At 44.2% G+C, this 27,193-nt stretch overlaps 1 protein-coding gene across 1 annotated transcript in view; it reads right to left on the bottom strand.

Annotated features, from left to right (window-relative positions):
- YIPF5 (Yip1 domain family member 5) overlaps window positions 1-27,193 on the bottom strand; it is an 83,892-nt gene that overhangs the window by 56,406 nt on the left and 293 nt on the right. The window contains exon 2 of the mRNA XM_069652455.1: window positions 23,147-23,257. Coding sequence (XP_069508556.1) covers window positions 23,147-23,250 — 104 coding nt within the window. The 5' untranslated portion in view covers window positions 23,251-23,257. The remainder of the gene's footprint in view (window positions 1-23,146; window positions 23,258-27,193) is intronic.

Here is a 27,193-nt window from a genome sequence, read left to right as displayed (position 1 = left end):
AAGCTTGGTAGAGCATTTCAAGTGCTTCCACTTCATAATGTCTGCCAGACTGACATGCTCTAGGTCTGCCTGCAGCCTTCGTTGTGTTTTAACTTCCATAACTAGCAGTGAGCATGCATGTTCAGGGATCGAAATTGAGAATGGATGAGCAGAATATAAAGTCAGCTCCTGGGTATTGTGCATCGCCTAGTAGGCAGGAACGACCTCTGTAGAACCAGGAGCTAGTACACAGCGCACCGAAAATCTAACTTGTGCATGAAATGCAAACACTATATTTCGGTACCTGATTTACGTTACATTCTGCTTTAAATATTATGTGCCCTTTATTCGCTGTTATTAATATTACCAAATATACAAAATTCATATGTAAGTTTGTATGGTGCCAATTGGGCCGGGGTGTCAAAAGTAGCTCTTGGTAACTGCTGGTTTCAAGACAACACTGCACAAATCACCCTAAACTAAAGTGCCGTGTGCTTAGGATATTTTGTATCCCTATAACTTTCTTTTGTAACTTGTGGGTTACAAATACAACGCGTTCAGGGTGGGCTGCTGGCAGCAGAGCATTTCCTACAGTGTTTAAATATTTGTACTCGTGTACTGTATTCACCACCAATGGCTAGTAAGAGTAGCAACCACTCTAAAATGGCCATGCCACGAGATTGTTCTTGGCCACATTGTTCTATGGCCTTCTTCCTGCCCTCTTGGGAACGGAATTGCCATATATGTAAAGCTCTTTGCCGGACAAAGACTCTGCTCTCCCGTGTAAAGTTGCGGTCTGGGTGGAAGCCCAGATGGGGGGTCTGGGACTGTTTGGTCCCAGTCCACATCAAGGTGCCTGAATGTCTGTTGCAGATTGTTTGGCTTAATCATGTTGCGCAAACCGCAACATTATTTGTAGAGCAAAAGAAGCACCTGCTTATGTGGCCGCCCGTGTAAGGCTTCAGTATTGCTTGCACAGTGCTTTGCGTTGGAGGCACAGGCTCGCCGGATGGGCTCAAACACTGCATCAGTTCATGTGCCCAGCCCGAGGCCTGAAAACACGCGTCTCTGCCAGTGGAGAGGAGTTGTAGATGTGGCAGCAGGCAGAGTTTGTACACCCGTTGCCCTGTTATTATGGAACTAGTAAGTAAGAGAGCCAAAGCAAGTAAATACTATTAGAGGGCCACTTGCGCAGACACGGTCTAGCACCTGCTGACCAGAGGAAACCGCCACTCGTCCATGAGCTGAGTGACGCCTTTGCTGCTAGATGGGCGTTTCATTGCTTCAGTGAAAGAAAACTTGCATTCCGAGATCAAAACCTATTTCTGAAGGGCTGAAGCTCAATGGCTATTTGAGGGCGGGGTTTTTGGTGAATTCCTCCTGAGGCTGAAAGGTCTGCAGGGCACCAACACGATTAAAACACATTGGGTGTATAGGGCACTGATGCGTTTTGTACCAAAAGCGCCTGAAGGCTTTTTAAACTCAAAGCACTCCCACTTTGCTCAAAGTAAGCGGTAAGTAGAAAAATGAATGAGCGTCTGAGCCAAAGTGGGTGAGCGACCAGAAACCCAAAGCACTATAAAGTAGCACTTTCTAGTATGGGAAGATTCAACAACAGGGACACTCCATAGGTTGTGTTGTTCATGAACAAATTGTGTGCGAGTCCTGCAGCCACTGTGCAGGGACGCTGCAGCGGTTGTGCTTAAGCGACTGAGCTCTGTTCCCACATACTACTCCATCAAGGTGTACAATACACTGAGGAGCCAGATAGCAATAAATACAAGAATGCATTTCTTGTGTGAACCATCGCTTAGCAATCTTTTGCGATCTGTATTGCATTAGTGTGTGTGCGCACACACACACCTCAATAAATTGTTCAGCACTAGCCTGTCATTTGCACTGAAGCAGTTTGCAGACCTTTCTCAGACAAGAATCCTGCCATGGAAGAGTTAGAGCTTGTGGCACGGTTTGCTTTTCTAAGAAGTTCAAAGTGGCTGCATAAGCAGGTTGGGAGAGCCTTAGGAAAGATCTCTCTAAGTGCAATTTTCCCTCCATATTATGGACCCCACCCAAAAATGTTTTTTTTGACTGACCTAACCTGACTTTCCAGTGGCTCCAGCCTTCAGCTGTACTCCCCTAGGCTTCTGCTCACTTGTTGTGGGGAAGGTAACATGTCCCTCAAACTGTCAGTACTGGGAAAACATGTACCCCTTAGTCTCTGACTATGTTGCCATTTCTTGGTAACTTTATCTGTGCGCCAAGTATCTTACTGTACCGCACACAGGGGTCTTCTCATTTTTATGGCCCTAGACGCACTCTAAGGAATATTTGGTGGCTATACAAGTGTGCCTAGGACGAACTGGTGGCAGCAATTTACTTTACTTGTACTTTTTTTATTAAACCATACCACATTTATCGCGTTTGGACCACGGTGGTGGCCAGTGCCGAAAATGCCTGTGCCACAAAGTCTTTTGTACTGTCCATTGGCCATCTTGTCCGTAGCCTTCACCCAGGTCGAGCTGACCCAGGACTTCCTTATTTGGGCATGCAGCATCCCACAAAAACAATCTTTCGCGAGCACCTGCATGTCACATGTGCTAGTGCACAGAAAGAAGACGGGGACTGTCTGGTCCCAATACACACTACTGGTGCCAGATGTCTGGGGTGCCTGAATGACAGACCACCGTGGGCCATGATTGGCCCACACCTGGCATGCATGCAAGAGAGCAGATCCATTAGTTATCCCAGATTTGAGCATGAAACGATTCTTCGATAAGAGAAGGGGCTCTGCATCCATTCAAGGTTGATCAACTGAAGTTCACTCCGAACTACAGAAGGAGCCAAGTATCCTGAAACGCTGAAGCAGACCAGTGGTGAAGAGAGGATCCCGGGAATGCCCCTCCCCCACCTCTATGAACATGACGGCCCGATGAGTCAAGAACACCTGAAGTCACTCGCTAATCGGACAACCCCCAATTGCACCACTGACTAACACGTATGCAGAGAGGTATTCTCTCAGACAGCCAGTCCAACCTTATCCAGTGAATGTCCTTATGGACACAGGTGACTCAACAGTGATCATGGATCCAGACACCATAATGAACTGCATCGACAAGATGCTGAGAAACCACTGTGCTGACGTCATTAGTGACACCACGATGGAGCTGCGTTAGTCATGAAGTACACTCGCAACCATGCACAGCTTACACAAACACACTCATATACATGAGGAACATGCTCACTCTGTCAAATCTTTTATTATTTTCCTCTATCTACAGAACGGTGTGAGCTTGTTCCTCATGTATATGAGTGTTTGTGTAAGCTGTGCATGGTTACAGATGCTTATAGGAATTAACCCTATGGAACTACAGGTGTATATAAAAAGGAGCCTGGTAGGACCACGTACGACTAACCTATAAGCATAATCATATTAAAAGAAACATTTTAAAAATAAATAAATAAATAAATAAATCACAGAAGGCCTCAAGCTACAGGACACAAGACGAAGGGAGCAGAACCAAGTTGCACAAAGCTGGAAGGCTGAGCTCACAGCCAAGGTCAGAGATAAACAAACGCATTCCAAACTTCAAACGACAAGGGCCGAGTTGCAGAAAAACAATCCTCATAATTGCAGACCCACAGAGCTCGATTTTGTGGTCCACGACGACATGATGTGGCCGAACTATACAATGCGTATTCACCTGGGGTGTGAAGACGAACATTTCTCAGCAACCCAGATGAAAAGTGATACAAATGTTGCAACGTGGAGCGCACTCTCATAGGCAAAGGCGGTGTTGCTACCAATTACATTTGGGACACAGTCATTTCACATCACCTTGAAGAGGTGCACAGAAGGCTGAGAACCGAACTGGGTCACAGGCCTGGGGAGACAAGATCTAACCAATCAGGGAACAGAAATCCAGTGGTGGATGGCAGAGGGCAAGGGCAAATAGTAATTCTGCGACCCTGCAACAATGTAATTGATTTTTTCTTGGGGACGGGACAGGTCAGCAACCCGACATGGAAGCTCCAGTAGAATTAGATGTATACCGACCCTCTATAGGATCTACCACTTCGAGCATCTAATAGAAGTAGGTGATCGGGGAAGGGCCCATGTTGTGACATGAGGGGACAACAAAAAGGCCAGACACGAGTTCGGGAGGTGTGATTCTGGGAATTGTGATTGTCCTGTATGATCCCGGTCGGTTTTTGTAATAAACGACTGTTCTAACTTGCCCTTGGCCGAGTCCTCCGTTTATTCTGGTGAAAGGGTTGTTGGGCCCTTAAGAGCTGAACGGGTAAGCTCTTAGCCATCTCCAGACCTACGGCATACCGGTTCTCTCTCCAACAGTGGAACCGCCGGAGATGCACTGGAAGGTTTGGCACCCTGAACCCGCTGCTGTCCTGTCAGTCCCCTGCTTTTGCCATCGATCTTAGAAAGCCTGCAAGGGTGCTTCGACCCTTTGGAGTAGTGCGAACAACTACTCTCGGCACCTCCTGATCACACACCAAAAAGAGCCTTCCTGGGCCGTCCAGTGAGCTTACCAGCTCTACCCCGGGGTATCGCATAGGAGTGCCACCGTCCAAGTTGACACTCCCTTGGGTAATCATTAGCGTGTGGTCCTCGGCCATCTTCTGCCAAATTGCGTAGTCCTAGCTCCCCTACGTTACAAACGAGGCGAGTGCGCCACGCCGCAAGCCTTTGCGATTCCTACGTCAATATGTTGTGATGGCGGTTGTTGTAGGTGCTTTGCCTATCTGCCCTCCTGTGTCCTGAAGTCTGTGCTATATTGGAATTTCCTTCCTCTCCTCTTCGTGAGCTGAGAAAAGGCTACTGTCCCGTCATGGACCATCGTCCTGCCCCAAAACCACTGAAAGGCGGATCACTGAGGAACTGCAGAGCTCGAACCTACAAGCGACTGGCAACGTTTGGTCTGACCTGTGCCGAGGGGCAGCGAGTACTTGCTTCACTGCCCCTGGCACAACCAATACATTTTTATGCACAAGAATTCCTTAAAAGATCCTCACTTGGCTGGGCTAACCTACGCTCCCTAGCTATTCCCCAATGTCCAACCTCGCTCTGCCTGAAAGTGTAGACCCTGCTCTAATAAGGGAACTTTATTCTTCACCCAAACCCCTTCCTGAACTGCTACAGCCCCCTCAAGAGGTACCGTTTTCGCTCTTGACCACAACCGTGCATTGTAAACGCAATGCTGTACGTTTGAGCGCAAGGCTCCCCACTTCATAGGGTTGGACTGCTTAAGTTAAGGGTTGGGCTGCTTAAGTTAGGGGTTGGATTCTGACGATCGCCCAACGCAATAATTGTGTTAGCCACCCTTCTATTACAGGTTGTGGATGTGCCCCCCCCCCCAACCCCATCTTGCATTGGGCTAAAAACAGTTGTATATATGTAACATAGTGATACTGGTGTGGTAATTGTTTCTTATTACTGTGGTTATTTGTGTTTTATTCGAAGGCCTATAATAAATGTACATGTATTTTTGATATACACCTGTCTAAGAGGAATCTGTGGCTCGTTACTGTGTGTGCTCATTGTGGGCTTCCGATCACTCTCGCCCCTGATGAGACTTGGTCTTGACCGCCGCCAAGCTACCTTGATTGGTCTGGCTTCTCCAGAAGGTTCCCCTAAATTAGGATGGTCTCCTAAACCTCTGCCCACCAGGTCAGAGTTAAGAAATCCATTTGAACAAATTGGTGTACAGTGGTGGGACAAGATCAGAGGTACCCAGTGTTGTGCGCTGGTAAAGGACCTGGGTTACACTAACACAGGAAACACAATGACCTTTACTTAATTCATAACTGTAAACCACCTGCCTCACTTATAACATGGAGTCAATTGCTGACATTTCTTTAAGTGCCTCGAGGTCTGAGACAGTAAGAAAGATTTGAGCAGAAAGAGGTCTGATGGCCACTGGCACCAAATCGGAAATGAGCCAAAAGATCATGGCTTGACAGGAAAGCCGAAATACAGTAGGTGCTGGGGCTACTCCCAGTAACAGTATCGAAATAACTGTTGCTGCCATCTTAGAATGGGTTGGTGCAGATAGTAATGATGTAGATTCTCAAGTCTATTTTGCTGGCTCTGAGATGGAGGCCCCATTAGAAGTCAAGAGAAAAGAACTGCAGTTTAAGCAGAGAGCGCTTGAATTTAATATGGCTAAGCTAGAATTAGAGAAAGCAGCAAGACAAAAGGATGGGGATCACCAATTAGAGCTTGCAAAGCTGCAGGCTACCAATGGCTCCTCTAGAGGATCTGGTAATGGGTCTATGTCCCCCTCTTATCCAAGATTTCCTAAAGATCTGCTTAGTATGTATGATGACAAGAATGACATCATGGACTGGTTAACTGCATTTGAGTAAGCATGTGAGGTACAAGAGGTTGTGGATGCCGACAAGATTGCATGGTTGCTCAGTCGACTACCCCATTCTGGCTGCAGTGGTATTATGGAAATGTCGAAGGCTGACAGAAAAGACTTTGCAAAATGAAAGCAAACACTGATCTTGACGTTTGGGCAGACTCCTGCCCAATACTTGAAAGGATTAAGAGAATACAAAAAGAAAGAAGGTAATACTTGGATTTCGTATGTGGCCGTTCCTTGAAAAACGTGAAGGGTTGGGTAGAAGGTTACAAGGTCACCACCTTTGGGGATATGATTTGTTTAGTCATGCTTGAACATTCTTGTTCCCCTGAGCTTAAGCAGAATTTTTAAGGAGATAGATCCTAAGAGGTTGGCCATTGCAGCAGATTTAAGGGTGTTACACGGTGTCCCATAAGGACAAGCCTGCTTCTGGTAAGCAGGAGGAGGGGAAGAAGCACAAAGAGAAAGAGGGTGGGGGTACTCAAATCATAAGGGCCACAAAAAGTCTAACAAGGGTAAGTGCCATGAAAACATTCAGGGTAGTTGGAGTCATCCCCCCAATTCAGGGTAGTTGGAGTAATCTGGTTACAGTAAGCCTCCCTATGCCCCAAGATCCAGTGGATCTTGTGTGACTTGTGGAGCAATTGACCATGAAAAGGGGGACCCCGTAAGGTAAACAACACTGTGAATCTGGCCTTCCCCTCCTATGAGGAAGAAGAAATAGTCACAGGGGCATCCTTCTCTTCAGATTCCTTCCGCTGTGGGGTAGAGGCTGAAGTAGTCTCAGTATCCCTGGGATCCTGAGAACCTAGAGTAGCTGAGGCCTATGCCCGTACACCTGACAATACCAAGCACTACTTTAAAGACAGTGGGCCTCATTACGAGTTTGGAGGCAGCCATGGCTCAAACCGGCCTCCTTGGCCGGGTTCCTGCAATGGGGATTTACCGGGTTACTCCGACATAGGAGGACCCGGTAAGTCCTCCTTGCAGGAACCATTCCCATTGAGCCCCTATAGGGCTCAATGGGAATGGGGATAGAGGTAACAACGGGCACATCATGAGTGTCCCGTTGTTACCTTCTTCCCCTCGCGGGACCCGCAAAGCACGCCTGGTTTTACCAGGTGTGCGATCCGGGTCCCTCAATGGGAACCCTGTAAACAGCCCTGACGGAATGAAGGGGGCCGGTCCCGTACCGGCCCCCTTCAATCCGTCAGCGCAAACCTTATAATGAGGCCCAGTGTGCTTAGTGAATGGGGTGGAAACCCCTGGCCTTAGGGATAGTGGGGCCAGCAGAACTGTGGTCGATTCCACATTGGTAAACCAAGAGGAGCTTGCCAGAGCTCCTTTGATGCCCACCAGGTTAGCTGATGGCCCCCCCTCTCATATTCCCAGTAATGCCCGTTACTCTAACGGTGAATGGAGGAGTGGTAAGGATACTTGTGAGCGTACAGAGGCAGGTCCGAGGAATAGTGCTGCTGGGGAATGATCTCGGAGACCTAGGTCTTGTGGGAGACTCAGCAGACGGACCCTGCACAAGGTCACAAACCAAGGCTGCTTTGGCAAGACCAAAGCTGACCCAAAGCCAAAGGGGAAACCCAAGGCTAAGGGAGTCAAGAAAACTAGAAGAGGGAAAGAAAATATTCCCCCTAGCTCCCCTGAGGTGAAGGTAGTTGGCCAGGCACCTGCACCTGATGAGGAAGAGGTGCTGCCTGAAATTTTCAACCCCCCCATGACCATCCTGAACTCCAAAGTTTGTTGGCTGAACGTGGTCCTGATAGGGAAGAGTTCAATAAGGGCCAACGTGAATGCCCACCTTTAGAAGGCCTAAAGAGACAGGGCTGTGCCAGCAGGAGGGTGAACCTCCTAGGAAACATAGAATGTATTGGGAAGGTGGGCTCCTGAACAGTGAACCCACAGAGTCTATTGAAGGGGATCATAAGATGTTGGTGGTCCCCCTTCAAGGAAGACCCCTTCCTCCTACAACTGGTGCATTAGGCCCCCTTCCTGGTCACCTTGAGATCAAGATAACAAATCAAAGGTTATCAATGCCTTTCTACTGGCCCAAGGTGGGGATCCAGGTAGAAGGCCATTGAAGGCGTTGTGCCACCTGCCAGATTTCTGGGACGAGTGGTACAACAATACAGGCTCCATTGGTGCCGCTCACTGTTGTCCGAGTGCCCGTTGAGAGGCTAGGGAATAGACATTGCTGGTCCCCTTGACCCCGATAGGTTTATTTTGGTGCTAGTTGACTATGCCACCAAATAGCCTGAGGCCATGCCACTGAAGACAGCGACTGCCAAGTCAGTTGCTAAAGCTTTACTTTGAATCTTTCCTACGGTTGGCTTCCCTAAATAAGTTATGTCTGACAGAGGCAGCAACTTCATGTCTAAGTATATGCAAGCCATGTGGAAGGAGCGTGGGGTCACTTATACGTTTTCCTCTGCAATTTAAGAGCTTGATTCTGGCTCTGGAAGAACCGCAAAGGAGAAAGTGGGATCTCCCGTTAATATGCTTACTCTTTGCCTACAGTAAGTTAACTCAAGAGGGTGTTGGTTTCAGCCCCTTTGAGCTTCTTTTTGGTCACCCTGTGTGGGGACCTCTGGTCATAGTCAAGGAAGGGTGGGAGCTGCCCCACTCCTCCCTACACTACCAATGTAGTAGATTATGCGCTAGGTTTAAGAAAGATAATGGTCCTCCTGATGACTCAGGCCAGTGACAAGCTGAAGGCTGGTCAAGCATTGGTCAAACATTGGCATGAACAGAAGGCCTCTCTTGTTCGCTTTACCCCAAGCCAGGAAGTCCTCATCACAAATCCCATTAGGCCTAAGGCCCTCAGTATAAATGGTCAGGCCCTTACACATTTGTGGAGCAACTGGGTGAATTACATTTAGTGGACTTTAGGAGACCTGGCCAAGCACCCAAAGTGTCCATATAAATAGACTGTAGGCTTTCATCCCTAGGGTTGAAATAGCGGCTCTACTTCTGGCATCAGACATAGAAGAGGAGGAATCAGAAACTCTTGCAGACTTATTCCAGGGTAGTCCTTCAGATGGCTCCATTGAGGGTGTCAAAGCGGCCCCTCAACTGGCTCTTAACCAACAAGAGGAAGTATGAAATTTGATGAAGCGTCCTCCTCCGTGCTTTCACTTACCCCAGGTTTAACACCTTGGTGCAAACATAGCATTGCCACTGGGGATAGTGTTCCAACCAAATGTAGGGGTTCTAGGATGTCGGATAAAGTGAGATCCTACATCAAAACAGAGTTCAATAAAATGTTGGATCTAGGGGTAATGGAGCCCTCTAGTAGTCGATGGTCCAGTCCAGTGGTTCTGGTGATAAATCCAGGTACTTCTGAATTGAGGCTTTGTGTGGGTTACAAGGTTATGAATGCTTTCACCAGGACAGCTCCTCATCCTCTGCCAAGAACAGATGAGTTGGTGGACACGCTGGGTGCTTCCAAGTACTTCAGTACTTTTTACCTCCATGCAGGGTATTGGCAAATTGCCCTAGCAGAACATGCCAAGGAGAAAACCACATTCTCATCTCCAGATGGGCTTTACCAGTTCAGAGTGATGCCATTTTGGTTGAAGAATACCCCTGCCACTTTTCAAAGGCTAGTGAACCATGTTCTAAATGATTTGGATGAATTCTGCCTGGCATATCTGGACGGTATTGCAGTTTTTAGTGCCACCTGGGAAGACCATGTTTGTGGTGTAGGACCTTCAGAAGGCCCAACTAACCATAAAGGCCACCAAGTGTCAAATTGGTCAGGGCTCAGTGGTCTATCTTGGGCATGAGGTTGGTGGAGGGAGGAAACAGCCTCTACCCAGTAAGGTACAAGACTGGCCTACCCCCCCACTACCCAAACCCAGGTGAGAGCCTTTTTGGGCCTCACTGGGTATTACTGGAATTTCATGGCAGACTATGACACCATAGCTGCCCTTCCGACTGCTCTCATTACTCCAAAGAAACGCAAGAAGGTCTCTTGGTATGAGGAGTGTGGGAATGCCTTCCAAGGCTTAAAAGACTCCCAGTGCCAGGTCCCTGTTCTCAGGGCCCCGGACTACAAACTTTCTTTTATTGTGCAGACAGATGCATCTGACACTGGGATAGGTGCTGTATTATCACAGGTAGATAAGGCAAGAACACCCAATTGTATTCATTAGCCGCCAGCTAAAGGACAGAGAGCTCAGGTGGTCCATTGCAGAGAAATAATGTTTCTGTGTCGTGTGGGCCCTAAGGAAGCTGAGGCCCTACGTCTATGGGACCCACTTCAATGTGCAAACTGACCATAAGCCCCTAAAGTGGTTAATGAACATGAAGGATAGAATCTAAAGTTGCTCAGGTGGTCAATTAGCCTGCAAGGCTTTGATTTCACCTTTAAGCACAGGCCAGGTGTCCAACATAGCAATGCTGATGGGTTGTCCAGAATGTTTACCCAGCCTGAACAAAAAATCCAGGGATGGATTAGTCCCCCCTTGTCCTTGGTCTGGGGGCGTGGGGGCAAGTGTTAGGAAAGATTTCTCAAAGTGCAATTTTCCCTCCATATTATGGATCCCCCCCCAAACTTTTTGCTTTTGTTTGACTGACATAACCTGCCTTTTTCCAGTTGAGCCCAGCCTTCAGCTGTACTCGCCTTGGCTTTTGCTCATTTGTTGTAGGGAAGCCGACACGTCCTTCAGACTGTCAGTACTGGGAAACATAGTTCCCCTTAGTTTTGACTATGTTGCCATTTCTTTAACTTTTTATCTGCGCGCCAAGTACCTTACGGTAACGCGCACACGGGTCTTCTCTTTATGACCTTTGACACCCTCTATGGATTTTTGTGGTTATACAAGTGTGACTAGGACGAACTGGGGGAAGCAGTTTACTTTACTGGTATTTTTACTTCTTTTTATTAAACCATATTGAGTTTGGTCTCAGACAGTGGCCAGTGCCAAAAATGGCTGTGCCACAAAGTCTTTGGCCATCTTGTCCGTAGCTGTTAGGGAATTTTTATTTCTGTGTCAATTCCCTTTAAGCTTAGAGTCCCCCAGCTCTTTTGCTGGACTAAAGGCTTTAAATTTTACTCATGAGTGAGAGGGGCTGTTTTTTCACTCACTCGTTTGTTTTCCAGACTATGATTTTCTATGTTCCTTACTGTTTTATGGAGTTTAGTAAACCCCATAGGCATCTGCTTTTGCATTGTGACACTCAGCACCTTTTGGGCAGTGCCACTGATGTTTAATTACATTTTCTTGGTTGAACTACTGTTCCCAAGAATAGTAAGATGACCACTGACTTGCCTTTACCTTATGGGTCCAGCACACACCACCGTATGTGGAGTGCTGGGGGGTTACCTAGTAATTCCATTTAACCCTTTCCTCATGTAACATTTTGTTACAACAACTCACTTGAATGGCTGGTGGCAGTGGTTTCTTTTTTTACTACCCATTGACATGTATCTGCAGGTTGATACATCAGCTGCAGTCCTGCACCAAAGGGTGAGAATTTTCCAAAAATGACCCTGGTCTTTTTTTGCCATTTCTTGTTAGTTAGTTTCTTCTAAGCTTTTACTCTGTTTGCATCAGGTTTGAGCCCTTTGTGTAGTTTGCCTATGGAAAGTCTGCACACATCTGGGGCTAGTCGGATATACAAAATCAGCAATGTGTTTGGGCAAAACACTGTTGTATGCCAACTACTAAGAGTGCCTACTTCTACTTATATACTCCATCTAGGGTTCTAGGTCATATCATCGACAGTCATTTTTACGACTTGAGTTTTTAAGAAAACATTTTGCTGAAAAAAGTCATTTTCTTTTATTTGGGGGGGGGGGGGGGGTTCCCGCCCCCATAACCCCCACCCCAATTTTTAACTGTTCCCGACCCCCCCAACCCGTTATCTACCCTTCACCTCCCACCCCCCAGGAAACCCTCCAACGATTGTCGAAACTACATCAGGATTCAACCATTTTCAGGCTTTTTTAACATTATGCTTTTACTGTTTTGGTGTACACTAAGGAAGAATGACTGCACACAATTAGGAGACTACTATGCAGGTCTAATTGTTAATGTTCTATTACACAGCATGCTATGGTTGAAGTAGAACATGAACAAATGTACATGTTTGTTTCAAGTTTTAGTTTGACCATCCTCAATGGAGCCTAGAGGATGTAAAAATAAAAAAAATGGCAACACTATTTATGCAAGAGACATTGTCTGCTAGAGGGACACATCACATTTTGCTTATCATTAAGACAACTGGAACTGACATTGTTTAATGACGCCCAGGTCAGATAATGTAGAGAATTTCCGATACACGCCGACTATGAATTATATGTATGGTTTGATTTTTGTCTTTATGAATAATTTGTTGAATATATATACAATTGTGTTTCATGTGAGAGCATATACTGTTGAAAAATGGACACATTTGCCCTCAAACGTCGATTCATAACTATGTACATTTTAGTCTTCACCTATGAAGTTGGAGTGTGTGTCACTAGTCTGTCTTGAACTTCAAAACCCCTGGTGTTTGAGTCTGCAAAATGTTAAAGCACATCCTTTTAAATTAGGAAATTGTTCTTCTAGGTGTGGCTGTTTGAACAGTTTCTAAATTACTCTGCTGTGCAATGAGTTTTGTCATGCATATAATTATTTTGTTGTTAATGTTAAATGTTTTACCTTGTACCTTCATGAAATAGGTTTATTTTAAAATAGAGCGATGGTATGGCAATGGCCCCACAAATTAACAAACTATTGTAATCTTCTGTTTGTGCACTGCACAGAGCAGATTTGATCACTGAGCCGGTAGGACAGGTCCCGAGATCCAACCAGATATCTGATGCCGGTCTCGGAGCGGCACAGTGGCCAGCGATGCAGCCTGGTAGATGCCCGGTTACAAGCAAGACTGTCCCTCCTCCACAGTCTCTGAAGTTATCGCCTCTCACAGCATTTGAATTTCCCCCTGAAATTGTAGCCTCGGTGCACCCCTCAAGGTGGCTCCTCTGATAGCAAATGCATCCAGGATGAAACAGACATTACGTTTCATAGCTGAAAGTCTGCATTTTGTCATTGGCTCATTAACAGTTACAAGAGCCAAATTTATGAACGGTGTGGCTCCAACGAGCAACTGGTCACAAGTCTTTAGGTGGCCAATGTGTAAGTAGCATTCAGCCACATTTCTTGATTTTATGGACAAACTGGTGTGCCCTCCTGCCCACCCCTCCATTTCCCCCATGCTGCCACCAAGAATTGCTTTATTGTTGCACTGGCCCTCACTTAGTCCTATATTACTTGATTTGACACAGACATGTAGTCTCAGCAGCCATTGAGTGCACCAGAGATTCTATTATGGAGGATTGACTGTAGCAGAGACTCCCCCCTTCTGCCATGATAATTTTTTTTAATCCATTATTTTGACTTTAGGACTTAAGGGTAGTCAACAAAGTAGGCTTTGAGCTTTTGGGCTTCCTTATCTTCAGGAGAATTCTGGCTCTGCAGTGGTGCACGCCAAAATGTTACTATTTGCAGGAATTGGGGATGTGCTAATAAAGGCTCTGGTTTTTAGTTTATACTGAATTATTTTTAAAACCATAGTAACACATTAAGGAGGATTTCAGATTACTTTTGCACATACTGCCCCAAAGAAACGTACAAAGTAGTTTTTGAAATCATGAATGCAGAAGCAGATGCACCATCCAACAAAAGGCAAAAGATTTCTCAAGCGCAAAAAAGGGAAGTGTGTGCCTAATCTGCAGTGCACTTAAAGCCAAAAGGTAGAGCTGCGAGGAGGTGCAGTCTGGCAGTGAACTCTGGATCTTTTTTCTACCTGCCTGAGTCTGTTTTTGCCTTTCATTGAGGCACAGGGTTTAAAAACCCATTTTGGCCGCGGAGCGGCCGCGGAGAGCTGCGAGGAGGTGCAGTCTGGCAGTCCGGCTGCTGGCGTGCTGGCTGTCTGTCTCCCCCGTTCGCTCCCTGCAAAGGAAACCTAAGTCCAAAAATCTAAGGCACTAAAGAAATCATCAGAATAGCCCTACGACCTCCCTCCTAGTATTGAAATTTGAACAACCATGGAGGATTCCTCCCCAATAGAAAAGACGGAGCATGGGCAAACAGTGCATGAAGAAGCCGGCCGCGTGTTGAGAAGTGGCTTTCTCACATCAAAAACACAAGAGGAACTGCTCGAGCGCACTAAACCAGAACCCAAACATAAAACGAAGAAAATACAGCAATTAGAGACGCTTGCTCTCTCCCCCCCGATCCCCCCCCTCAGATCGCCCATCGGCTGCAGCACGACCTACCTTGGAGAGGAGCCGGGTCACCGCCGGCGGGATAGGCTGGGGGGGGGGGGGAGGACGATCGCCCGTGGCTGTGGTCGTGCCGCCGGAGCCGGAGCCGGGGGGTGGGGGGATGCCGGGTCCAGTTGGGGAGTGCGAGGCGGCTCGGCTGTCTGTTATGGGGATGAACATCGGGGCTGTTGAGCCCCCCAATGTGGAGGCCCCGGCGCCGGGTGTTGGAGGGACGTGTCCCAGTGAGCCCGCGGCGGGTTTCGGAGTTCCGGGAGGAGGGGAGAGGCGAGCCCGAGCAGGAGAGTGGCGGCTCTACGCCCTCTGGTGGCAGTCTGGATCCAATACACGGCGTATTCTATACAGAAGCAGCTCCCAGGACCAATCTAACTACAGATAAAGGACTGAAGGCTTTTTTCGAGACAATAAAGAAAAAACACACTAGTCTGGATAAAAATGATTGTTGTAGAGAATTAAAAATTGAAAATGAGGTCCATCCAATGATTTTAAGAGCTGCTCTACCAAGCCCTGAACTAGATTCGACCGGATACGGAGACCAAAACTGCCCAAACACAACTATATCATACCTGGAGGATCCTGAAGTAGAGGAAACTGATGACCTGAATATCTTGAGAGAACATCATTGGGCCAAGTCCAATACCTACTCAACTACAGAAGTACACGACGGATTCAACATTATACCTACTCTGACTCATCCCCCTACTTGTGAAAAAGAGGAGGAGTCAAAGTCTAAAACCCAAATCTCTAAATTAAATGAAATTGGCATAAACCAAAACACCCAAAGTCTAGAGGAAAAAAAATTAAAGCCAACTGGCTCATCAACACCCCACATCAGATTACTTAAAAAGACTCAGACGAAAAAGTTAACTAACACTATAACTCCGTCAAATAACCCGATTGGAAGATTTTTTGAAAAATTGGGAAAGATTCCGCCGGTAAACAGGTTTGAACTGTCGGATTTGGAAATCCTGGAAGGAATACCTCCATCCCCTCGAAAAATCGCACTGAAACAACCGACTTTAGCACCAAGCCCGGGAAGCCTTAACTATTCACCACAAACACGCTGGCATTATAACCCACCCACGCCCCAACAAAAAACCGTCCTACCCACCGCCAACACAGATTCAAGACCCTCGGAGCGATATTTGAAATTCAACGTGGAAAAGAGAGAAAAAAGCGTCACTGGACATCCAGCTATAACCACGCACAGGGAAGAAAAACAATTAGATCTTGGCTTACAACCAGCTACGACTGAGGGGAGAAACCACGTTGAAATTCAAACGGCAGACCTTCCTATGAGCGAAACACCATTGTTCCCATCTCTAGATATAGAAGACAAATTGGGTAAAGCTGAATCATCAAATAAACCTTTGACGCCGAAAAAAAAAGAAACGGAATCTAATTCAATGACGGACCAACTAGATCACCAGAGAAAACGTGAAGAAATTAAATTGATGGAGGCACTGCTAAACTATAAAAATATGTTAAAAATCAGAGAAACTTCTCTGGATGGGAATTTGAGCCCAAAACAAAGACAGGATGCGGATCAAGGAGAAGGTTCACGTCCATCGTTCTCTACTCCATACAAAGCTAAGACAGAAAGTGAAATCCACAAAAAAAAAGACATCAACTTTCCCACCAAAAATACTGATATACTACCAATCATGTCAGCCGTGACCATTGCACTAGCACCATTTGGAAAGCTATATGAAACCATTAATGAAACGTTAAAGGATCATACCTCAATAATAGCTGCATGTAATTCAAAACTAACCCATCTCGAAGGCTATATAATAGCCTTAGAAGCTTGGAAGGCAAGTACAAATGATCAAAGCTCCATGACAGACAATCCCGAGGTATTTCACTTCAAACACAAATCAGTGAATGTGAGTACTCAAACGAACCTGACCGAGATTAAAAGAAAAGATAAATTAGAAAACAAAACGGTAGATGTACACTCGACACCCTCTGCCAACACGAGTGTCACATCGCCAAAAAGAGCATCGAACTCACACGCTAAGCCTGGTGACATGGAAAAGAAGTGCAAAAATCAAACGGATGTTGTTCAACTCAGAACGCAAACTGAAGTGAGCAGTAAAAAACTGCAGAGCCACATGGCTCAAATAAATCAATTGTTAGTGAAAGAAAAAACTACAAAAGCTCTCTATGCCCAGAAGAAACATTCAACAGAAAGCTTTTCAAATAAGCTTATTACCAAATGGATAACGGTGAACGATCAAAAACCAAAATCAATGGAGATCGAGTCCTCCCAGAACACTGCAGAAGAAGAGCAGCGGGGAGCCATTCAAAACAACTCGTTGGATCTATCCAACCTAAGCGTTTACTCCATAGAAACATCGGAATCAGACATTCCCAGACCATTTACAAAAAAAAGAAAGGTATCCTTTCTGGACGACAAACCCCAACAACATGAATCAAAAGAGTCACATTGCCAAATTGAAAAAGAAAAAACATTAACAAAAAAGAAAGACAAAACTAACGACTCAAGTAATAGAAGCTGTCATATCACTCCAGAGAGAACAACGCTTTTTCGTCTAGTTAACTCAAAGATCAACAAAACTGAATCAAAGCACGGAGATCTGGAGGAATCTTATTGAAGGAAATACAAGGAAAAACGCAACGTTGGAACCTTTGAAGAGACAGCAAATAACGAATCGCGACATAGACAAAAGTCTCGGATCAGTCAAAGTAACTCAGAAAAAAACGCAAATGCATCAACGGACAGAAAAATGAATTACAGGAGGGAAGAAAACAGACGAAGATACATCTCCGGGGAATCATCTGGATTAAATCGAAGACTCCCTGCCTCGCTTACACATCAAAACCACACACGTACATCCAAAATCTTCACCCAAAAGAGTCACTCGTCACGTACGTTGAAGCTTGAAAGAAGCGACAAAACGGGAGAAAAAATCATCCTTAACAGAAGAGCAACCATGAAGCTCCTGGAAAAAATCTACAGAGGAGATCAAATCAGAAGTGCAGACATAAAAATTGTGGAATTTGCACAAAAAGCTAGGACAGATAGCATCTTTCTGCACATCACGTCTCTAACAGTGAAGAAACTCCTGCTCCAGGCGGCAGGCGAATTATCTAAAAGAGGGTACCTCCTAAGGGAAACTACAGCGGAAGAAAGAGGTCAAAGGAGTGCTCATCCACATGCATTAAAATCGGAGTGTACTTACGAGACAAACGGAAAAGAGAGATGGAAACCAACTCTGATTACCCCGGAAATAACAGACACTAATAGAATAAAGAGGAAATCATACCGATCATCAGAGAAGAATGAGCGAAAAAACGAAGAAAAAAAAACGCAGAGCGAGAAATTAGAAGGCAACACAGCCCAGACTCCAGAAGAGATAAAGGAAGAATAAAGAGTAGTGACAATTCCACCATCACGGGAAGGTGGAAAAAACAAGAGGAGTCCTCAGTAAGAAAATCAAATAGACAACCGAGGGGCCCGCCCTCGAGACCGGGCAGAAGGGAATCAGAAACGCGAATCGATCGAGAAGAGCCAACAACTTTAAAGCACGATGACATGGTGAAAAAAGATCTAAAAAAATGGGCATGGATACCGTCCGTACTGACGCGCTATGTGAAGAAATAGCAATCAAATCGCCCCTCGGCGAGGACTGGAGGAGCTTCACTAGAGCAACCGCGAGATGTACGGAAGGCGAATCAAGTGATCACCATTGGCTCTTGGAACACAAGAGGCCATTCCCATTTGACCAAGCCCGGGGAAATAAACCTTGGCCAATATGACCTAATAAGTTTGCAAGAAACTTGGCTGCTTGATCCACCCAGCTTGGACGGCTACGAAGTCCTTTTATCCCCTGCCCAAAAAGGAGATAAAGGCCGACCTGTATCAGGCCTTTTAACAGCAGTCCGATCAGGGGGGCCCTTACGAATAGTCCACAATCTGAGATCGTCCTTGGCAATCCAGGCAACACTACTAAAATGGGAAAAAGAGGAATCCTCCCAAGGAAAACTCAGACACGACCTCCTTCTCCTCTTGAACATCTACTGGAACCCGTTAGAAGCTAAAACAAACGATTTTCTAAATACCGTAGAAAAAATACTGACCGATGTCGCGGAAATCTATGAAGTGGACCACATTCTGATAAATGGAGATCTGAACGCCACATGTCCAGGGCACAAAACACCAAAGCCACTGCAAACTACAACCAATTCATGTTCAATCGCCCGAGGCTGCGCTTGGTCGGCGTTGATGAAATCCAGAGACATGTATAACCTGAACTCTTTAGAAGTAGCCAGTACCACCACCCCTACATGGGAAAGCGAAGGAAAGAAGAGTGTCATCGACTATATCTTCGCTTCTAAAGAGCTATACTGTATAATCTCGAGCTTTAAGGTAGTGAAAACCACCAGCAGTGACCATAACTTATTATCCGCAACGTGGCCAACAAAAACACACGCGATCACAGCAATGCCTTACAAGCTCGAAACAAATGTACAAGGGAACCGGCTGAAAATGACATCAGATGTCCTAATCGACATTACAGCATCCTATTATAGACAAGGGTCTGTTAAAGCTACCCCTGAAAACTTGGACTACTATCCTCTTCTCATTCCATATTTTCGCCCAATGCAAAAGAGAAGATCGGAAACAACTCATCTGCACAAACATAATGAAGAGCTGAGGATAAAGAAAGCCTTCTTACGGAAGGTAATACGACAAGCAAAACGATACCCAACACAAAAAAACTTAAAATTGGCAAACATACAAAAAAAAGGATATAAAGCCTGGCTCCAATCGTCTCGCTGGAAATTATATCAAGAAGACGCTGAGTCCATGTTGAGAGCAATGTGTAAAAAGAACTCACAAGAATTCTGGAAACTAATAAAGTCCAATCAGGCTACTACAGATATGACTATCACCAATAGTGTCCCAGAAGAGAAATGGGTAGAACACTTTACCGCACTATTTAAAGAACCTACAACACCAGAAACTGTAGTGGAAAAACAAAATACATCGCAATGGATAACCTGCTCTGAGCAGGCCATTCTGGAAAAGATCTCCAAACTAAACAATTCTCGCGCACCTGGCCCAGATGGAATATCCAACATTCATCTAAAACAGGATGCAAAAGCCTGGGCACTATTAATAACAGAAATTTTTCGCAGATGCAGAAACACAAGACAAATTCCTGATTCGTGGAGATCAGCAAACATCGTTCCCATTTACAAGAAGGGCCGGAGAGACGATCCGACAAACTACAGGCCAATAGCACTTCTAGATGTATTCGGAAAACTCTTCGGCTCCTTGGTGCTAGATGAATTTCAGACATGGCAAAAGGAGGCAAAAACAGCAGACCCATTTCAAACGGGTTTTGAAAAGAACCTAGGCACCTCCGTTAACATCATGCTGATCAGCATCCTGAAGTCTAAAGTCCTAGAAGGTCAACCGAAAATCTTTATTGCTACGATCGACCTGGTCCAGGCCTTCGATCGCGTCAATAGAGGCAAGTTATGGATGAAACTTGAAAAACAAAACTGCCCACTATTCATCCTAGAACCAATGAAGGCCTTACATAGTGACACCTCGGTCAGAGTACGCCTTAATGCAGCAGGCTCCTTGTCTAAAAGTATAAAGACAGCGAGAGGAGTCAAACAAGGGTGCCCTCTGGCACCAGCACTATATAAAGCATATATGGCGGACAGAGTGGACGCAGAAAATGACACTCGATCATTTCCTCCTCAAATAGATAAGCAGAAAGTGACACGTCTGCTTTATGCGGACGACATTCTCCTATTTGATCAAACGCCCATTGGGCTCCAGAGACAATTGAATAGCCTATCCGGCTACCTAAAGAAAAATGACTTGGAACTCAACACGTCGAAGACCAAAATAATGATTATGGAAAGAGGATCCAAACAGAATAAACGCCCCCAGTGGTTTGCGAATTCGGAAAAATTAAACACCGTAAAGAGTTTCACATATCTGGGGGTTAAGTTATCATGCAGTCGAATTGAAATAACAATGCAAGAACATCTATTCTCCAAGGCAAAAACACTAGCAGCACAAGCCTTATCCTTGGAACGTAAATTCGGCAAATTTTCAATTCTACCGATAATAAGATTCTTTAAAGCAAAAGTTACGCCAACTTTAACCTACGGAGCAGAGGCAATGCCTTATCTTCCGAAAACATTGTGGGCAAAACTGGAAGGATCATTTTGGCGGAGAGTGCTACGGTTGCCAAACTCGACTCCAGTAGCAAACATTCGTTTGGAATTAAGTCTGCAATCATTGAAATCAGTGGTGGAAAGAAACAGCTTACTATTCCTGGGAAAGATTTTAAGGCACCCACGCCCAAAAATCTTGGAAATTATTTTCGCAGAAATGACGAGCGGCCAAAACCCCATGCTAACAACATGGTATAACAACCTCCTAAATCGTGCTGCATATATTGGTTGCTCTGAATGGGAAATCGAACGCATTCCTGGGAAAATAAAGAAAAAACTAAAGTTACAAGATTGGATTGAAACACTTGAAACAGCTGATGACCACACAACTTCGGCCCATCATACAACCAATACACAAAAGTTGGACGAAGTAAGAAATTACTTAAAAAAGTTCCCAGATAAAAGACTGCGTACAATCTTTCTGAGAGCACGCCTGAACATCTTGAAGACAAATGAGATCTTATGCATCAGGAAACAATCAGTGTCTAACAAGTGCCGGTTCTGCGGAAGTGGGGACATCGAAACCCTTAGACATCTACTCCTTCACTGTTCTGGTACGAGCGACATCAGACAAATTTATCTTCATCCTCATGAATTAAAGTTCCAGACCATAAGGGAAGAGGATTGGTGGAACAAGCTAATGAGTGGAGATTCAATCTCCCTGACTATAGCAACTGCAAAATTTCTGGACAGTTTGAAACTAGAAGAAAAAGCCTATCGTAATCTAATAGGAACCAGTTTCTCCTAACTCAGATGAAACAGAATCCTAAAGAAAACCACAAAGAACAAACAGAACAAATGACGATCTTAGGAAGCACCCAAAAACAGAGCGAAGGAAAAGATCTTGTAAAAATTGAAATTCAATTAAACACAAGTATAAAATAAAAATAAAAAAAAAAGGTAAATTAATTGCGGATATAAGCACAGTAAAGACATTCAAGTCCAAATTTAACCTTTTCAGGTTCAGCGAACAAGTGGAGAAAAGGAAAATGCAGCATTTAACTTCTGTAATCCAAATGCTGACAGAGATTACAGCTAATGCTGAACTCCTGAAATCTCCTGTGCAGGCTTGAGAAAGAGTTCACTAACAGGTTCAGGGATTTTGAAAAGCTGGAAACTTGTGCGATGTTCACCTCAAACCCCTTCATGGAAGTCAAGGTTTGTGAACTTGCAGAACAAATGAGTGAGCTGTTTAACCTGGACAGTTTTGAAATGGAAATGGGGATGGTCATCTTGCAACGGAACATTGCAGACAATCTTGCACCAATTTCTGGAGTTTTGTGAATTACAAGGAGTACATTAACATTTGCACAGCAGTATTAAACGTGACATCCCAGTTAGGTTCCACCTATCTCTGCGAATCTGCTTTTTCAGCCATGAACTTCCTCAAATCAAAATTTCAAACCCGTTTGACCGATGAGCATCTGAGTAACTCCATCCCGAGTTGCTGTTATCAAGTTATACACCAGATTACAGAATGAATAGTTTTCAAACATTGCGATAGTCTTTTTATGAGACAGCTACTGATATAAAATAATGCAACAAAGAGGTTTTTGAAGTTATTAATATAACCGTGAAGGCATATGTTATTCCCTCTATTTATAGAGGGGAAATAAACGGACCAAACAAATATTAGTAAAACTTCCAAAGTCTACGAACATCCCCACCCTGATATCGCCTGTTAGTAGCTCTTCACCACTGGTCTCCACTACAAGTAGCTAACGTAAAGGTTGAAGACCCCTGGTTTAGGGCATGACAAATGGTAGGTCTATCCATGGGGAGGGCAATAGAGGGTTGGGGTGGCGTAACAGTGAGCTTCCAGCTATGGCTTTAATAAAGTAGGTCCTCAAAGAGTTAAAACGTGATGCGGAAGGAAGACTACATTTCCTTCTTACTCTGTAAACTAAAATGTGCCCTTGTCCTTTATTAGAACAGCAAACGCCTAGAGATTGTGGGAACATCTGAAAGAGGTGGTGAAGTATTTATTTTCCCATCCAACAGGTATTGGACCACAAACCACTGGGGAATACATATACACTGCTATCAGGGAATGGTAAATGGTGCGTTTAACGGGCCCCTATTCCACTACAACATGACAAAGTGGGTTGACTTGAAATCGGAGCACAGGTGGTGAAAACCGATAAGTATAGGATCGGACACTAGGAAAGAAAAACAGATACTGAGAAAGCAAATCTAAAATCTGAGGTTCTTAGGGTTTATGTTGTTTGTATTTAGAAAATACACTGAAAAAGAGAAAAGGTAAATTTAACGTTACTTATTGAATGCTCCTGCGTGGTTTTCATTGTATTGCTGGGCCTGCTCATCAATGCTATAACTTGTCTGATAAAAATCTGTGTTAAAGTTGTCAAAGCCTGACATTGCAAATCTGTAAAAGAAAAACAAACAATGGAGATTAGTGCTACTGACAAATGTTATTTCTTTGAAACAATGCTAACATATTGCAAGAAAAGTGAAATCCATTTAACGGATGGGTCCAATTGGTGCTGGTCAAATGCATACATACATTATAATGAAGACCTAGTCAAAACATTCCTGGTTGTCTAAAAATGTGGACAGTTTTTTTTTAATGTTTTATTACTTATCCAATTCCAACAATGCATTTCAGTAACAGTTCACAATTTGATTAGCATTTACGTTATACAAGTTGTATATTTTTAATATAAAGCACACATTTGCTGAACAGGCACACTCCAGAACTAAAACTACAAGAAATACACATTTACAGCTATAGTCAATGTTCATTTAGCATGTCCCAACTCAGAAATTAGGTTTATCCCTGTAATCCAATGCATACAAACCCAATTTGGAGACATTAACCAGTTTATGTATTTGGTTTACAAAACACCAAACTGGTAACTGCAGCCACTTCAGTAAAACACTTGTGGGTTAGTAGCCATGAGATATGAACGATTCTGAACAGAGCTAAGTACAACTGGGAGGTAGTTACTAAGGAAGAGAAAATAATCCAAAATACGGATGTTATTAAAAAGGAAGAAAATAGTCTAAGTTTTGATCCCAAGGATGAAACAACTTTTCCTAGATCTGAGGAGAGGTACTACAATCCAAGAAATCATTACTGTGTTTAAGCAACTTGAACATAATTGAGCATTACTACAATCATCCACTCTGCCGTACTTCATAACTACCAGACGAGGGGCAGATCCTTGAGGTTTACCAGGACCTTTCTCCAGAAGACCTTGTGTATGGAGCAGATAGCCATCATACTAATGCAAAGTTCTGCCATGAGCCAAAGGGAGCACCTTTAAGGTGGGGCTCATATTCTATTGCTTTTGTTAAGTTCACACTTGTTGCTTCATGTAGCACTCATGTAGTCTTGGGAGCTGGGTAAACTGTAGATTATGGAGCAGTTGACCAAAAACCGTTGCAACCCATTATCTCTGTTTAGTTTGTAGGAGTGGTAGTATCTTTTGGAGTATGTACGGTTGGAATGTTTGACAAACAGAATGTCAAGTTAATTATTGCTTATATTAAAATTGCATTGATACAGCATATTAAAATGATAGACACCATGATACATAGTACCTCAATGTTCACTCCATTAAATCAGGAGTACTATTCTTTCATAAAGATGTAGGCATGGACCAGGAAACCTGTGATGAGGTCTTGCCCTCAAATTAATTCACTGTGACTTGGGTGTTGAACATATTAAAAATATGTTAAGTTAATTTAGCAACAATCATTAGTAAATGTGTTAATACTCTTGAATGCACATTGAATACACAGTTTCTCTCAATTTTACAAAGGGCACATAGCCCACCAAGAGTGTGTCTTGTTAGTTGTTACACTACACTAAACTGTGAAACTGGGGTACAAAACCTGTAACCAAGATAACAAGAAATTAGTTTTTTTTTTTTTTTTTTTTTTTTTTTTTTTTTAAAACCTTTCACCTGAAGTGTGTGCCTTGGTAGTTTGAAAACATGGCCAGGTATATAGTTGTCCCGACAGCCTTTTAAAATGTCTCTCTTGGGTTAATTAAGCTATGTACAAAGTAGCACTACCCTCCAAGACAAATAATTTCCCAGAGAAAAAGATTTGCATTTGGGCTAATTTGCATTCCCACAATGCTTTGCTGTTGAGGGTCAGAACTGGAGGTGAACTTTCAGAGATGGCTAATAGGTGGCGTTGTGGAATGTGCGACTCAGCTTAAATGGACTATTTTACGTTCACATTTCAGGTGAAAGGTTTCCCCTCCCACCTCCCCCCATCCCTTCCCACAAGCCCTTTTTAACCAACCATAAAACTTTCTTGAGTGTGGGTGTTCAAAATGGAGGGGGGCTGGGAACTATTTCAGCTCTTGTTTGTGGCCGAGAAGAGCGCGGTTAGCTTGATACCAGCAGCTACCTTTGGCTCCCAGGCCAACTGATACCACAAACGCACATATGTGGATTCAACTCTGTTCGTTTGTGACATGTGACAATCTATAAATAAGCATTAGGGCACATTTGTTAGGCAAGAATTGATGTAGTAACCCTGTGGGAGACAACACCACCCTTATCCTCCTGGTATTTGGTAACCCACCTTTTGTTATAAGCCTGTACTACACAAGTTGGAAGTGTGACTGAGCAGCCAGGCTTATCTCAAGAGAGGTAAATGTGAGCTGTAGCAATGAAGTTTACCAATGCAAGTAGCCAGGTCACACTTACACTCAAGGTTTTTGTTATCATTTAACAGCAGTTTTTTAATAAGCATTCTTTAAAAAGGGCAATATAGGTAACAATAAAAAATACTTTAAAATACTTTTCCAGAATCAACACAAAACTAGTAGATACTCTTTGGAGATGCTTCTTGCACACGTCCTACAACCTGAGGTGACTTCACTAACTAGGACAGTAATGGCATTTATACATCACTAGTACACTTTTTAAATTCTGATGTTTGTAGAAAGGAAAGGTTAAGGGAAGGAAAAAGGTTAAACAAGTTCTCAGAGCATGTGCGCACTTTAAATCTTCCAATGACGTCTAGATAAAAACCTTTCCCCATCAATAATAGTTAAAAACCAAGTTATCACCTATGAGGGACAGTAAGTATCAAAGTCAAATGGACTAGAAGAGTCTGCAGGGAGCCAGGACAACCAAAGTCAATTGGAGCACAGTCTATGGAGCTCAGGCACTTCTTAGATGACAAAGTCTTGCACAAAGTTAGAGTTTGTTGAAGAAAAATCACTGTAGGGTCACAAGCTGTTACACTTGTGAAGGGTAGAGCTGACATCAATTCTAGCAAAGTAGAGCCGCAACAGCTGTGTTTTCACATTAGAATTCTTCTGTAAACTACTTGCATGTTAAATGTTTGGTCATGTGTTATAACCAATACAACACAATTTCTTTTTAAGAAAAGTATGTGCATTACAATCTTATGAAACCAGCTTCATTTATATAGCAATTTACTAGATTTAAGCTGCAAAAAGCAGGTGGGTCTAGCTTCCCAGTCCTTGCTGCCAAATTATGGAACACACTTCCTAACCCGCTCAGAGCTGAACCGTCCTATTACTCTTTCAAGAGTGAAGCCAAAATCTGGCACTTTGCACAGGACCATGCCCTTACACGCACCTAACTCCCCACATGGTGCGCCTATTAGCGGCCCCAACTTGTTCATTTGTAATAGGACCTATACCTGTGAATATGCATCACCTTCAGTATTTTAATGTAAAACATCTGAACTACATTGTAATTTGTATAGGCTGCACACCTACTCTGTAATTCATTCATATACTTCTTTAACCTGTTAATAACTGGTTGGTTTAGTATATTATTCCTGCCTGTACTCCTGTAAATATGATTCTGTATACATGATGACTCTCACCACCTTATATTATGTGGCTGTAACTATGTACATATAAGAAATGCGCCCAGATGCCCTTGGGCCGGGTGCGCAATACAAATAAACTAAATACAAATGATTTACTCATATCGAGGAGGGGATGTGTCACACAACACATAGGTGTAGTTTGGGAGTGACGTGTGCCAGTGAGGGAGGTGGGGTCTGGGGCGTGCGTGCCAAGAAACTACCATCTAGTCGTGCAGTTCCTCGGGTCCACAAAGGCGGTTCAACACAACGCTCTCGTCCTCACCCAGCCGCCGACAGATGCTTCTATAGCAGTACTCTGCAAATAAGCACACGCGGCCTAAATGCAAATGACGCAAGCGCTGAGCGAGCGCACATAAAGCTTTTCGCGAGAAAAAGGCCACATTAAGCGTCGATAATGGATCGGCTCTCAATCTGTTGGTATGCGTGTGTCTGTTGCTCGCATGCCTAATTGGACATTTTGTAAACAGTTACAATA

The sequence above is a fragment of the Ambystoma mexicanum genome, chromosome 3p (genome assembly GCF_040938575.1).
Source record: "Ambystoma mexicanum isolate Mex_15411 chromosome 3p, UKY_AmexF1_1, whole genome shotgun sequence".
NCBI classification, from domain to species: domain Eukaryota; kingdom Metazoa; phylum Chordata; class Amphibia; order Caudata; family Ambystomatidae; genus Ambystoma; species Ambystoma mexicanum.
The sequence above is the reverse complement of the archived record's forward strand: the minus strand, read 5'-3'. Positions and strand labels throughout refer to the sequence as shown.